General features: G+C 52.1%; 5 protein-coding genes across 5 annotated transcripts; 1 reads left to right on the top strand and 4 right to left on the bottom strand.

The window, feature by feature from the left end:
* Positions 1 to 2031: 2031 nt before the first annotated feature.
* Positions 2032 to 4566, bottom strand: hsp88 (Hsp70 chaperone Hsp88; the record flags this gene model as incomplete). The annotated part of the gene is made up of 5 exons (XM_053095829.1): positions 2032 to 2343; positions 2405 to 2716; positions 2777 to 4214; positions 4336 to 4367; positions 4492 to 4566. 5 exons carry the CDS (start codon positions 4564 to 4566, stop codon positions 2032 to 2034), a joined length of 2169 nt encoding a protein of 722 aa, XP_052960008.1.
* A 1182-nt stretch (positions 4567 to 5748) lies between these two features.
* chsD (chitin synthase D) lies at positions 5749 to 8139 on the bottom strand (the record flags this gene model as incomplete). Its single annotated transcript, XM_053095828.1, has 3 exons — positions 5749 to 7825; positions 7895 to 8061; positions 8113 to 8139. 3 exons carry the CDS (start codon positions 8137 to 8139, stop codon positions 5749 to 5751), a joined length of 2271 nt encoding a protein of 756 aa, XP_052960007.1.
* A 1966-nt stretch (positions 8140 to 10105) lies between these two features.
* Positions 10106 to 11347, top strand: KD926_010348 (tRNA maturation protein LHP1; the record flags this gene model as incomplete). The annotated part of the gene is made up of 2 exons (XM_053095827.1): positions 10106 to 11181; positions 11236 to 11347. 2 exons carry the CDS (start codon positions 10106 to 10108, stop codon positions 11345 to 11347), a joined length of 1188 nt encoding a protein of 395 aa, XP_052960006.1.
* Positions 11348 to 11853: 506 nt separating this feature from the next.
* Positions 11854 to 12216, bottom strand: KD926_010347 (uncharacterized protein; the record flags this gene model as incomplete). Its single annotated transcript, XM_053095826.1, has 2 exons — positions 11854 to 12080; positions 12198 to 12216. 2 exons carry the CDS (start codon positions 12214 to 12216, stop codon positions 11854 to 11856), a joined length of 246 nt encoding a protein of 81 aa, XP_052960005.1.
* A 417-nt stretch (positions 12217 to 12633) lies between these two features.
* On the bottom strand, positions 12634 to 14754 carry KD926_010346 (putative RNA binding protein Ligatin/Tma64; the record flags this gene model as incomplete). The annotated part of the gene is made up of 3 exons (XM_053095825.1): positions 12634 to 13721; positions 13776 to 14634; positions 14734 to 14754. 3 exons carry the CDS (start codon positions 14752 to 14754, stop codon positions 12634 to 12636), a joined length of 1968 nt encoding a protein of 655 aa, XP_052960004.1.
* Positions 14755 to 14919: the final 165 nt, after the last annotated feature.

The following is a 14919-nucleotide window of genomic DNA, read 5'->3' as shown; positions in this document are numbered from 1 at the left end:
GTGACACTGTCTAAGCACGTGTCCTACCGTCCCCTGTTGGGGCAAAGGCCGCCAGGGGGTAAGCCCTGGGCGTCACTAACTAGCTGCTGGTTCTATGTACAGATAGGGGACTTCGGCGCGTTTAATAGCTGCTTCAGTCAAAAGGGAAGGGTCTCTGCAATGCAGAGAAAGAGAGAAATGCCAGCTGCAAAGGTCCTCCTACACACCGTGACCATACCTACTACCGCTACCGCATATTTTTTTTTTTGGGGGGGGGGGGGATGGCAGGAAGATGGTGTCACGGTGCAGACCTAGGGTGCCTGAGGCACCCCCTCGGCGTGGCCCGGAACGCTATATTATCCGTTCCGGGCTCCGCATATCTCCCGCCTGCCTGAAGATCCTGTTGTAGCTCTTCGAGCTACGTCTTGTCTATAAGCCTGTAGATAGCTTGACCCTGTAGCAATTCAGAGATATTGTGAACTATCAGCCTACCTGCTCGCCTGCCTGCCATCAGCTCTACCACCCCGCCAGCCCGCACCTTGACAGATGGAATCTCCCGGATTCATACGAATATCGGGATCTTCCACAATTACTGATATTTTATTATAGATTAAACGTTTATACAGAGATATATATTTTGACAAGATCCCGCAGAATATCTATAGTACTTATACAGTATAAATAGTGGGGTTTCGGTCCAGAACTTTTGTTCTTAAAAAAAATGGGTGGAAAAACAAAAAAACAAAAATTTGACATCCCTATTACCCAGAGGAAATTGAGGGCTAGGCAAAGTATAGGCTGTCGTGACCCCACAGCAAGCAGCCGCTTGCATTGCCGAAGGTATGTCTCAGGTGCCTAACAGTATCAGAGACCAGACATACTCTGGGTTGCGCGCATGAATGGAGGCCTCGAGGAGGATACGGAGAAATGAACTTGATACTTCGATTTAAATGAAGAAGCCCGGCCTAATTATATAAAACCCCAGTCTTAAGAATATATCCAGAAACCAACGCCCATCCAGGTAACACTTAGCCCAATAACGCAGCGCAGACCGACGGGCTAAGTAGGGAAAAGAATCAGGAGACTGACTGACTGCACCATCGTAAAACAGAAGACCCAGGATAACGTTGGCATTGTAGACGAGGCGTCTCACGGGGGTTAAAAAACAAGCAAAGCTGCTGGACAGATATAGATAGATAGTTAAAGGACCAAAAACCAAGAGCGAAAAAGACTCCCCGACTGGGAGTCGAACCCAGGTCTCCCGCGCTCGTTCTCTATTGAGTGACAAGCGGAAATCATGACCGTTAGACCATCGAGGACTGTTGATGTTAAAAAGCTTGATTTAATGTAACATAAAACTGCAACAAAGAGCGGAGAGCAAATCGCCAGAAGTCAGATGATACCTCCTTGCTCAGACCATCTTCTTCTCAACACATCCCCATGTCTTTACTCATCTTCTCCCCATCCGAGTTGCTACGAACCTCTATTGGACACAACATTTTACGATCTACAAAGCAAACTTTACTCGCATGGAGATATGCTCATGAAACACAAATTTCGCGCCTTGTATTCACTTCCAGGTACTTTTTGTTTCGCCAGTCTATCCGCAGGTCATATCTAAGTCTTTCGAAAGTCGTTCATACAGGTCTCTCTCCCCCCGTTCTATCGTTCCGCTTGCGTCCCGGCGGTTGTTGGTCTCTCGAACGATGCTGATGACGGATGTTCGGTGTGAAAGAAAGGGACCTTGTCAATCAAATACATCCAGACGCCAAAAAATATTAAACGAGAAACCCGGGATCATTTCGTCTACATCGCATTGCCACATCGTGGTCACAGACAAAGGGGGAAAGAATAGCAAGAAAGGTAAGGGGAAAAAAAAGTGAATAAGTGAAAAAAGAAAATAAAAACATCAGGGTGTTTAACGTAATTTGATATTGTTCATGGCCATTGTCATCCAGCTGCATATGCAAGTCGTCGTCTTCCATGTCAAACGAACTGAAAAAAAAAGAAAAGAAACGAAATCTAGTGATAACGGAAGGGAAGAAGAGTTATTTACTGCTTCTCCTCGGTCTCACCAGAGGGAGTGGCATCACCGCTAGCGGGAGCATCCTTCATGTCGGCGTCACCCTCGGGCTTCGAGGCCTCCTCGGCCTTCTTAGCCTCTTCCTCGGCCTTGCGCTGGGCCTCCTGCTCAGCGCGCTTCTTGGCAGCGGCCTCCTCCTGAGCCTTCAGGACGGCCTGGCGCTCAGCATCGGCCTTCTCCCTGTAACGCTGGATGATGGGGCCCGCGATGAAGCGGATCTCATCGAGCTTGGCCACGTACACGGACTTGGTGGTGTCTTCACCCTCCTCATACAGCCAGTCCTGCAGATAAGTTGGTTAGTACACTGATCTTGGTTTCTACTGCGGAGAAAGATTATCTTACCTCGAGGTCGGTGAGCTTAGAGCGCAGCTTGTCCTTCTCCTCCTCGCTGGCGAACTCAGAGTACACTCCGTCGAGCTTGTCGCGCAGCTCATAGATGCTGGCCTCGAGCTCGTTCTTCTTCTCGTCCGTCTCGGCGATCAGCTTGTCCTCCATGTACATGGAGTTCTCACGCTCAGTCCAGGCCTCCTTGACGGTGTCGTCAATGGAGGGGCTGCCGGTGGAGATGGGCAGGTCGCCCTTGCGAACCTGCTTCTTGACCTTGCGGGTCTTCTTGGGTTGCTCGTCGCCGTTGGTAGCATCGGTGTCCATAGCCTGATGAGAAGAGTCAGCTAAGTGAATTTCGAAGGCATTCGCAAAAGAAGAACAACTTACATCACCCTTGCCCTCCTCGGGGACGGGCTCCTCAACCTCCATATCCTCGACATAGTATCCGGACTCGACGTTCAGGATACCGTGCAGGTTGAGCCTGGCCTTGAGCTTGCAGATCATGAAGTCATCGTTGGCATCGGCCTTGACGCCCTTGACGGAGAAACGGCCAACCCAAGGGTTGATCTTGCCGGGCAGCATCTCGGGCTTGGCGTAGCGAGCCTCGAGGTCGAAGGGCTGCTTACGGTAGAAGGTGAGGATCTTGGTGGAAGGCATGACGTTGCCACGGTTGAAGACAGTCAGGCTGGTGTCCTCGTCGGGGATGTCTGCCGACTGCTCCCAGGTGAACTCGATGGGGTAGTTCACAATGTCGTGCACGGAGAAGTCACGAACACGGAAAACGGGGGAGAGGATGGCGCAGCTGAAGGCGCAACCACGGGCGATGGCCTCGTCCTGGTTGAGCGTGAAGGACAGGTTCTTGCCGAAGAACTTGGCAATGGCATCCTTGATGGCAGGGACACGAGTGCAGCCACCGACCATCTCGATGTGGTCGATGTCCTCGGCCTTGAGCTTGGCTTCGGCGAGGGCCTCCTCAATAGGGGCCGTGGCCCGGTCGAGGAGGGGCTTGATCATGACCTCCAGCTCCTCACGCTTGACGATGGCACGGACGTCAACGTCCTCCATCAGGGACTCGATGCTCATAGGAGCAGCGGGGTTGGCCGACAGGACCTTCTTCATCTTCTCGGCGGTGGCGAGGGTACGGGACCAGGCCTTGGGGTGAGTGCGGACGTCGATCTTGAACTTCTCCTTGAACTCGTCGGCGAAGTGCTCAGTCAGAGCGCGATCGAAGTTACGACCACCGAAGTGACGGTCATAGGCGGTCGACTTGACGTTGAGTTCACCCTTGCGGAACTCGACGATCGAAGCGGTGTAGTCACTGTGACCGATGTCGATGAACATGACCCGGCGGGGCTTCTCCTCGGGGCCGGGCAGGTCCAGCTTGGTGATACCGTATCCGAGGGCGGTAGCCGTCGTGTCGTTCACCAGGCGCAGGGCCTTGAGACCGGCGATCTCAGCGGCATCGAGCATGGCCCGGCGCTGGACATCAGTGAACCAAGCGGGCACACTGATGGTGACATCGGAGACAGGGAGCTTCAGCTCCTTGGCGGCGGTGTCGCGGATCTTGGTCAGGTACATAGCCACGAGCTGAGTGGCGGAGAACTTCTCCTTCTTTCCAAGGTAGTTCACCTCAACACCGGCCTGGCCATTGACGTCACAGATGGTAGCGGTGTTGTACTCCTGCTCGAGCTGAACTTCGGGGTCGCTGAAGGAGCGGCCAATCAACCGCTTGATGTTGCCGACCGTGTTCTTGAGGTTGGAAGTCTCTTGCGTCTTCGCGGCCTCACCGAGGGCTCGGCTGCGGGCATTGAACCCGACAAGGGAACTGCAGGGAATACCAGTCAGCGTTTGATTCTTATATTTCATCTAATTCATCAAGCGTCACGCCTAGTCTGTGAACTCTGGCAGATGACGGAGAGGTGGGGGAGGGGAATGAAAGGACATACGGAGTCTGTCTGTTCGAAACCTCATTGGTAATCTAACACACAAAGCGAAGTCAGCGCTGTTATCCATAGGGAGGGTGCCAGAGAAAAGGGGAAAAAAAAAGAGGCCCAACGGTCGACCGTTGAAGGAGGCTAGTAAAAGGGAAGTGTGATACGCACAATATCGATACCCTTGTTGCGGGCAACACCAATCTTGGTGCTCTGGGCACCGAAATCTATTCCGACAACACTCATTGTCTGTGTAGATTTCTGTGATATGAGGGAGAGAATAGGGGAGGGGAGGGGAGGAGAAAATGCGGTAAGTAGGGAAGGGGAGGAGGGAGTGAGAGTGTGGTATCAAGAAGAGAAAAGAGGGAAGGAAAAAAAATAGGTTGGGCAGGTTCCCGAGTCCAGGGAAAAGAGCGAGAGCGGCGGCGGAAGAGGAGGGGAGAATAATTTGCAAGCAGGACCAAACGCCACTAATCTATCGGGCGGTGATCGAATCGGTGTGGCTAAGTAGGGCCCGACGTGGGCTCTTCTGGCTCGTCAGGAAGATTCGATGCGCAACAACGATCCAGTTGTTTCGCTGGATGGGGTGGAACGTGATGTGAGGGAGGGTATCACTCGGAACAATCACTGGAGCAATTATAATTCACAATAAAATACAAAATCCGGAGCAGAAGTAGCAGCGCAATAAATGAAGGCTCCGCGGCGCCGCTGAAACGATTCGAACCTTCTGGCTGCTGCTGGATTCTTCCCGCCTCCCACCGCCCGCACCCGGTGGGCCCTGCAGAAAGGGCCTCACCGCCTTGGCGGGGTTGGAAAACCTCAGGCCAGCTTATCGATAGCGAGAGAGAGAGAGAGCGACAGAGTTTTTTAACAAATGTGAACCAATGTTAGCTCATCGCTTGCTCCCATTGGGTGCCTGACGCGCCGGGCTCCAGCCCTGTTACCTAATGCCATAGCCCCGGCAATGCCTACGAAGTACCATCCCCTGCTGGGCTCTAACCTTTCTCCGTACTTTGCGAGTCACTCGACCATTCCGATTTCCTAATTCCTAAGCTATGAAAACTGCTAATTACATCAGTCTTGGGGAAGACCCGTCATCCTTTCCCCCCTGTTTCCCCACTAAGAAAGAAAAAAAGTCCCACTATCATGGCCCCGCTTAGGGGAAAAACCAGAACAAAATATACCAACCTGTTCCAAGGTAATAACAAGAATGAATGCCGCAAGGAGATAACAAAAAAAACCACTCACACAAAGAAAAGAGACGATGGTCTGGAAGAACGCCGGGAAAAGGAACGAACATCGATCCACCTTGACCTGACATACCCTGTCGATCCCGGGTATATTTCGAGGTTTCGGCCTGTCAACACGGTGGGATGTCCGGTTACGTGGCAATCTCCAACTCCGTCCTGAAGGCTTGCTCATGTGGTATTAGACCATGTGCTCAGGATCCCTTGGCATCTGGGTCCGCGTCGGTCTGTTTGCTCGACGTCCCGGCCGAGGCCACTGCACCATTCGAGACAGTCTAGTCGCAACACTGGAGGTGGGCGGATGCCCGGATTCTTGTGGCGTGGACAAAGTGCGAAGTGTCCCATCCGTCAGCTCTCGAGTGGAAACCACAGACAGAGAAAGCTCATGAGTGCTCCGGTGTCCCAATTGGGGTCTTTCGCGACATCCACTGGTTTGTAGACTTGTTTCGTCTGCGCTGCTCGTATGGTGACATGCGATCGAGCTCTGGGGAAGTACCCTGGTGCCTTCCACGGGGAGTGGCAGGGACATGGAGGTTGATTCTGAATCCGACGTGAATACTGTCTCGGAAGAACCGCCTGGGTGCACACCTATCCGTGGTACACTGGGAAGAGGTGTCATCGCATTAGCTAGAGGGATCCCGGTGCCATCTACAATGGTAACGGGATAATTGCCAGGCCGCGGAGAAGCAGAAAATCGTCCTCTGAGATTCTCCGAAGGGTGGACGGGCACTTTTCTCTTTACAGTATTGTGCCGGAAAGTGTCGACCACCACATTCAGCTCGTCGCCCTGGGTCATGGCTCGCTCAACTGCCTCCTCAGGAGTCATATATTTATCGGCTTTGGCGGCATCGGCCCTAGGGCCTCCCCACGTGCGCTGTCCCGACGTGAATATGCCGTACACCAGGAACAGCCAATTGAACAGAGGCATGAGGATAAACATCAGTAAATAGAGCAAAGCCTTCAAGCGCCTGAGTCTAATCGCCAGATAGAACATGAGCGAATAATTGAGCACCAAAGACACGCTTATGATGATGACAGGTAAGCCGTGAAGTCGGCCTGATGTCAGGATGAGAGATATCGTTTGAACGAGGAAGAGCAACGTGGTTGTACGCATCATATCGTTCATGAACCGGATGAGACACAAGAAGGGATAGCGCTTCCACAGTCTGATGTCGGTCAACAAACAAACTTCATTGGTAATGTAGCCGAGGAACCATCGTCGTCGCTGCTTCATCAGGGCAGAGAATGTCTGGACTGCGGTTGTCTTGCAAAATGCAGTCGTACACAATTGGATTTGGTAGCGCTCTTTGGCGCCGATCATAAAGAGGTGGGTGAGCCAGCGATCTTCACCCAAGTAACACTTCCCATAATCAAAGAGATCCTCGCATCGCTCGGCTTTATCGGCGAAGTAGTACTTGGACATCTTGCGGAACGCAGAGAATCGGAGGATTGTCAGTGCGCCAGGAAGACAGGTCACGGCGCCGCAGCCCGACTCCACAGACCGTTCGAAGAACTGTCCATGGATATACTCCAGATCTTGCAGCAGGGTCAACAGTTTGTTTTTCTCAGTGGTCGATGTGATGATGCCCGTCATTGCTAGCATTTTGCGCTTGCGCCCCGGCTTGAGTTCCATGTCGTACACAAAGTTCTGCAAACAACGTTTGTCCAGGAAACAGTCGGAATCAATGAACAACATAAATAAATCATCGTGCCGCTGGCTGTATTCGAAGTACATTTTGTCGACAAGTTTGAATGTCTGTTGTTGACAGTGTCGCTTGCCCCCATGTACGAAGCGAGATACCGTAATTTTAACGCCCTTGTAGGTCACGTCGATACTCTGCGGATAGCTTTCCAATGATATCGGAGCCCCAAGGTGGTGGATGACCTGGAGGTAGGATTCGTCCATGGAGACTCCGTCGTATGAAACAAACAAATGGATACGGCATTTCGGATACTCGCTGTTGACCACCGATTCAATGGTTTTGATCAATTCCGAAGGATGCTCCTGGTATACTGGCATGACGATGACAACCTTAGGCGCGGTGTGGTTGGCAAAAGCCTGCTTTATTTTTTCCGGCCGCCGCGATGATGTTGTTATGATCAGCCTGGCGACGCAAACAGACCAGGGTACAGCAAGCAGCACTGTGAAAGCCCCAAGGGCAAACCATTGGACGGGAGTAACTAGGCCAGGAGGCCAATGCCGCGAAACCTGCCGTGGAAAGGGGATTGTAAAGAGCAGAACCGGCAGAAATATGCCCCTTGACGAAACTATCATCAGCATCGCATCCATTTCTGAATATTGTTCTTCCACCATTTGCCTGCCTTACCTGAACAACAATATAAGAACCATCATAGTAACGGCAAGAACCTGGCTGCTCCAGCGATCCGCTTTCTGGAAAACTTTGACGAGACAGTATAAGAACGCAGCAAGCAAAAGAAGCAACTCAAAGGCTGCCGCTAAAAGCACCGGCGTAACAACCGCTAGATACACAATCTAGAAACACCGTCAGAGAATTGACTTTGAGTGGCCCAAAGCCTGACTTACATCGTGAGTACGCCATGATTCTGCCATAGCGACAGTCTTGTGTGAAATGCCGTTTATGATATAATGACCAACGAAAATATCTCCGCGCGGAACAGATAAAATATATAGAAGAAAGGCAATACGCGAAGTTCGAGTGACGACGAGACAAAACACTTGACCGATATCTGGGACACGCGCTTGTTATTTTCCACGAGACTTGTGCAGGAGAGGCAATCCAAGCGTAGTCATTTCAGGAAGCCGATAACTGTTCTTAGGGGTTTCCGTGCTTCAAAGAATGGGTGTCAGCTCCTGAACCCTGGATGCGTATCGACGACGACATGGCCAGACCTACCTGAAAGCCCGGTGGCTTGAATCAGAACTCCTTTCACTTCAGACAGCGAGAATCCACAGTATGCTATACCACAGAAGACTGATGCAAACTAAGACATAGGAACTGTATTTGACATAGTCGAGGTACAAGCCAGGTTCACCCACGCGATTGAGATAGTGGGCGTCCCTTTAGACGGGCCATAGTCGCCAGAAGGCAGTTGGCCTTGCACCAAAAGAGGCAGGCACTCTGTGTTACCGGGCAGCAGAGCGAGGAGCACCCCAGCAAACACCGGAATATCTTACGCCGGTGAAAGAAAGAGTGAGGGAATGAGAAATAAACCATACTGCCGAGTCACGATATCTTTTGTTTTTGTTGGATCCGTGAGACGAGCCCTTCGCGGTAGGGGGTTCCTGGTAGCGCAGCCCTCAAATCCAACCAAGCTTCGATCCCTGCCCTGAGTTTGTAGCAGCCAGATAACCTAGGGCAAGGAAGTAATCCAAAGACACAATCTAAATATCCCGATCGACTAGATTGGCTTCGAGGGGTTGTTATACGCGAGTTCACCTCAATATTGTTCGTCTGCTTGGTCATCTCGAAAGTTGGAAGGATTTAGTCTCGGAGCAAAGCGAATCAAAGCGCAAGCAAAGAAACATAAATAGTAATCATTTCGTGTGTCAGGTTGAAAATGAAGACTTCGTTAGGGATCTCGCTCATGGTTGATCTGAAGTCTGGGATGGGATGATATTGGTAGGAGATAGGAAGTTCTGTTTGATCCTAGCTGAGTAGAGATACCCCCTCCGAATTACTGCAGTTCAAGAGTAAACCTGTCTCATAAGGGTGTACAAGAACTGCCTATGATAAGTATCACAGTGGTTTCTGATAGGGTTGACTGGAAAGACAGATCTAAACTATTTTGTAGCTCTAAACGCAGCGAGTTCCGGTGGTGGATATAATGTTTCTTTTATACAATGAGAGTTGATACATCCACACCACGCCCGCTCAGTCACCAATACCCTTTTCCAACTCTCAACATGATTTTTTAGTCTCAGCCCAATGTCATCAGATATTTTCTTCGATGTACTTTTCTCCGAGACCCTCTCACTGTCCTGACTCCGGAGATGTTTACAGCACGAGAAGAGCAGGCACGGGACGCGCTAACCCAACGCGGCAGATTATTACCTAAGCAGCGGCTGCCTGGGTGCCTCAGGTGTCGAGCGTGGCCGCAGCTCCGCATCGAAAAAGAAAATTTCCCCCGCCGCGCATGAATTAATTTTCTCTGAATTGTTTTCCCCTCTTGCTACTCCGGAGGAATAAAAGAACGACATTTGCTCACAAGTGCCTGATCTCCATTCATATTTTCCTCACCTTAGGTATGGATTTCCTCAGCGTTCTTCCGTTCCCCCCATCCTTGCATCTTGAAGGCGCGCCCGCATTGGCCGTGAGTCGCGTGTAGAGGCAAGCTTCCTGCGACAATTTTACGTTGGTTGCTTGCATTTCATTTACCTTGTTTTTGTCCTCACCTTGCGACTGCTCGCTTACTACGGGACTATTATGAGTCAGATCTGCTAACGCTTTTCGAAAATTCCAGTTTTTAATTTTATTCCATTTTTCCCCCTTATCATCACTCTCACCTCTTCCCTAATCCTTTGACCTTTTGAGTCACCCGCCACACACACATACACAATGTCCGACGAACAGAAGACCGTCAACGCCGAGGCGACGCAGGACGTCCAGAACGTTCTGGCTGAGCTGAAGGGCGACGGCGAGGCCCCCGCTAATGGCACTGAGAAGAAGGAGGAGCAGGCCCCTACGGAGGATGCCGAGGAGGCTCGCATTGTCGCCGCGGCCGCAAAGTTGGGCGAGGAGCAGGCTACAGAGAAGAAGGACACCAAGACGCAGGAGCGCGATTCGCGCAGCAGCAACAACAACAACAACAACCGAGGCCGTAACGATCGGTTTAACAACCGCCGCAACAACGCCAAGTTCGACCCCAGCTCGCAGCAGATCACGGACGACCCCGTCGAGATCCGCAAGCAGGTCGAATTCTACTTCTCCGACTCCAACCTGCCCATGGACAAGTTCCTGCTCGGCAAGGTCGGCGGCAGCAGCAACCACGCCGTGCCCCTGGAGCTCCTGCACTCCTTCAAGCGCATGCGCCGCTTCCAGCCCTTCAGCGCCATCGTCGAGGCCCTCAAGACGTCCGAGACCCTGGAGCTGACTGACAAGGACACCGCCGTGCGCCGGAAGACCCCGCTGCCTGAGTCGGTGAAGGACTCGCACGACCCCAGCATCGTCAAGGTGTTCGAGGACAAGGCCATGGACCGCAGCATCTACGTCAAGGGCTTCGGCGAGGAGGGGCCCACCACCCAGCTCGAGATCGAATCGTTCTTCGCGCCCCACGGCCCTACGAACGCCATCCGTCTGCGCCGTGCGCATGACAAGACCTTCAAGGGCAGCGTCTTCGTCGAGTTCGAGAGCGAGGACAAGCAGAAGGCCTTCCTGGCCCTGGACCCCAAGCCCCAGTGGAAGGGTCAGGATCTGCTGATCAAGAGCAAGAAGGAGTACTGCGAGGAGAAGGTCCGTGACATCGAGGCCGGCCGCATTAAGCCCAGCAACGGCCGTGGCCGTGGGCGCGGTGGATTCCGTGGTGGTCGCGGCCGGGGTCGTGGCGGTAATGACAAGCGCGACTGGCGTGAGCGTCGCTCCGAGGACCAGAAGAAGGGCTTCGAGGAGCGTAAGGAGATCCAGAAGGATTCTCGGTAAGATCTGTGCTTCCCTCTCAATGATGATTCATACTAACATGTAAATATTAGTGGTGTCCCCGTGATCCAGAGCACCTCGACCGAGTCGGGCCAGAAGCGTGGTCGCGAGGAAGAGTCCGCCAACGGCGATCACCCTTCCAAGAAGGTTGACGTGAAGGAGTAATGATATCCAGATATAGTTTTCTTTCCTCCCTTTTGTTTCAATTAGTATCTTATTTTATCCCCTCGACGGACCAAACCCTCGCTTTCTCCCCCACGAATGAACAAGGGCGGAGAAAGAAAGAAAGGGAATGAATGTAAAGCATGGTTTGATTGCTTGCTTGCTTGCTTGCGATCTCGAACAAAAAGGAATATTTTCGTCTGGTTTACTGGAATTTGGAATGGCGTTTTCCAAAAAAATTTTACTGTCTTCTATTGAATTCATTATTTCATTGTGCTAGACCTAACTCCAAAAGTCATTGTTAGGATGATGTCTCCTCACCTTTACATTTTCTATTCTCTCGATCCATATCCATCCTATACACTAAAACAAAGCAAATCAAAACTCCAAATCATAAGCCAACGTATCCTCGCACAGCTCCTCCCTCAACTTATGAACCCTACCCCATCGCCATAAATTAGCCCAAACCTAACAAACAGAGAAGAGGGCAAAACCAGGTGGGGGGGATTCTACTCCAAATGCGCCGGATGCACCGCATACCCCTCAACATGGGCCGGAGTTTCCAAGACCGCCACGAGACCCATATCGAAGCCCTTGGCGCGAGGCACGGAGATGGGCAACGGCTGGTTCGTCTTTAGGGACACGAGGCCTGGGATCTTGCCGACCATGGCTTGGGACACGCGGGACCAGTTTTCTAGTTGGGAGGCTGTGACGCCTTGTTTGAGGCGGAAGAGGACTTTTGCGGGTTGTTAGGTTAGGGTAAGGTTGGTTTTGGTTTGGTTTGGATATGTGGGTTGGGTTGGGTAGGTGGAAAGAAGGTGGAGGGGAGGGAGAGAGAAGGAAAGGGACAAACCGATGTGGTAGACGGGCATTTTTTTCTTCTTTTTCTTCTTTTTCTGCTTTTTGTTGTAAAGTGTATAGAGATGTATGGATATGGGGGTTTAAATAATGGATAGATTGCAAGTTGAAAGTGAGTGAGTCAATCGATGAGGGGAGATGGAGAAGGGTTTAATTAGTATTGCGGAGTATTTGCGGAGGGGAAGAAATCGGGGTGCCTCCGAGTCCAATCCTTTGGAAAGATCGGGTAAAGTGGTCGATGGCGATCGTTCTATCTTATTCGGGATACATGGAAGTAGATCGGTGAGAATATGTCGAGATTACTGTCCTATGCAATTATGTTCAACATCATTAGGTAGTTCATTGAAAATGTGCGGAAATTGTACATATTCTTGAACCATCTCGGGATATCTACAGCCGACAGATGCCGAGGTGCTCTATAGCATCAATATTTATTTCTTCTTCTTCGTCTTATCCACCGTGTCAATCCATTGCGCCTTCAACCCTCGTCGTAACAGCGCCGTCTCCAATGCACGTCGCTGGTCACCCTGTATGAGAACCTCCATGACTCCTTTGGGCGCGCTGTTCGCCTGGGTCACGCTGGTGCTGCTGGCACACTTCTTCTGCAGCTCCTCGGCCAGCAACCCGGGGATGATCCCGAACACCTCCAGGTTGGAAACCTTGGTGACGGTCTTCGAGCCCGTTCGGCGCTCAAGGACTACATTGGCCTTGGGGGCTGCCCCAGGCCGGGGCTTCACGTCCGCCAGCGTCTGTCCGGCTCGGAGGATCACATAATGCCTGGTCATGAGGCTGTTGTCTTCCACAATTCGCTTCAGGAGACCGTCACGAGTGGTCTTGCCGCGGGCAATGGTGCTCTTGTCTTCGGCGGAGGAGGATGTGAAGATGGTGTTGGCAAGGAAGGGGTTGAGGTTGATAATGCGGCGGTTCTCCTTGCTGACGATCGGGGGGTTCTGGGCCTGAAGATATTGATCTAGTGCGTTGGAGACGTCGGGGTACTTGTGGTAGTTTTTGGGATCGGAGGTGGATAGCGGTGCGAAGATGGTCGGTATGAGTTTGGGCGTTGGCCGGTAGAGCGCTTGAACGGTGAGCGTCTGACCGACGGCAGGGTCTCCTCCATCGTTCGCTACCGGTTTCTTGTTCCCGTCGGCGCCAGTCTTTCCAGAGCCCTCGAGGGCATTCTTGTTGGGAAGTCTGTAAGGAACAAACTGCTCCACGCGGCGGTCGTTGAAATCCACGTCCAATATGACGGTCTCTTGGCCATTGCGGTCCTTGGACTTGACCAATCGCTGCTTGTCTAGATACTTGATGAATTTTTTGACGTTCTTCCAGCTCGTCTTCTTGATGAGGTAGAATTGCGCCTGCTGTGCCGTGTATATAGGAAGATACGGTGTGATCATATTCGAGATGAGAGCGGAAGGTTGGATGGGAAGGGAAAGACCGTGGTTTGGAGATGAGGGATTGTCCTGCTTGAGCTTGTGAAGGGAATAGAGGAATGCCTTTTCAAAGGCCTCGTCGATCTCTGCGCATAGTTAGCATCTGTGAAGTACTAACGGAGATTGCATGTTGAGAATACCTTTCGTAGAAGGCTCCTTTTCCACCGGAGCTGCCTCTTCTGCCTCCTCGGGCTGATCCTCAGGAGTTTCGCCTAGAGGTTCTTCTTGCCCTTCGGTTTCATTGGCGTCTTTCTCAGCTAACGTCAGATCATCAACGCCCTCCTGGATCTTCTCGGCATCCTCCTCCTCACTCTCCAGGTCCTCATCCCAGCCCTTGATATACTCCGGAGACGGTTGTCCCGGCCGGGAAGATGCACTCCACGCCCACAGCTCATCTCCTTCCCAATGCAAGCCCCGTACCGCATGTCCCTTCGTGCCCTGGACTTCTCCGAGAGCCGAGATATCAATCTCGCAAATCCCAACGAACAACGGCACCGTATGTCGGTCCAGGCTCGCCACCGCAATCACCGCGCCCTTGACCGCACGTTCCGGAAATGGCGGCTCATTCGCCAGACCCGGCGTCATCAAATCCGCACCTCCACGCAACTTCTGCATCACGAAATTTGGAGTATGCACCAGCGGAACGATGTTGGGGTTATTCCACAGGGTATAGACGGTGGGGTACAGGCGTCCGTCGGCACCAGGGCCGTGGTCCAGCCTGAACCACAGGATCCGTTCCTCGCTGCCCCCATGTGATCCGACGCACACGGTGCCTTGCACCTCTTTCAGCTGAGGCCCCGCCGTCGTCGTGAAGCGCGCAGACAACGAATTATCGGGTAGAAGCGCATTTCGAATGGTGGTGAGATTGGGCGCGGCGGGGTTTGATGCGCTGGAGTCTTCGGCCGACGTATTGGAGGGAATCTCGATCTTGTAATCGCTGATGATTTGGTCGGCGATTTTCCGACGGTCGGAGGACCGCAGAGGAGAAAGGTTTTTGATCTATGGCGGATGGAATTAGCTCTTGTTATCGCGAAATGCTTTTTTGCTTTCTTTCTCTGTTTTCCGTCGGAGAAGCAATGCGGGGGAGGGATCGCAAACCGTGGGCTTCTTTTTGAACATGGCGAAAGATGGCAGTGACTCAAGGACACAAGAAATGTACGGAATGAACTATACAGCAAGAAACAGGCGGTCACCCGTGGACCGAGGAGTGTTGCAGAGAACAGAAGGGCTGAGCATTTGAGAGGGGAGAAAAGAAATGCAATGCTTGACTCAAAAAGGCGCCGC

Source organism: Aspergillus affinis (assembly GCF_023601865.1).
Source record: "Aspergillus affinis strain CMG 70 chromosome Unknown NODE_7_length_541545_cov_85_609384, whole genome shotgun sequence".
NCBI lineage: Eukaryota > Fungi > Ascomycota > Eurotiomycetes > Eurotiales > Aspergillaceae > Aspergillus > Aspergillus affinis.
This window is presented reverse-complemented; position numbering and strand designations above follow the sequence as displayed.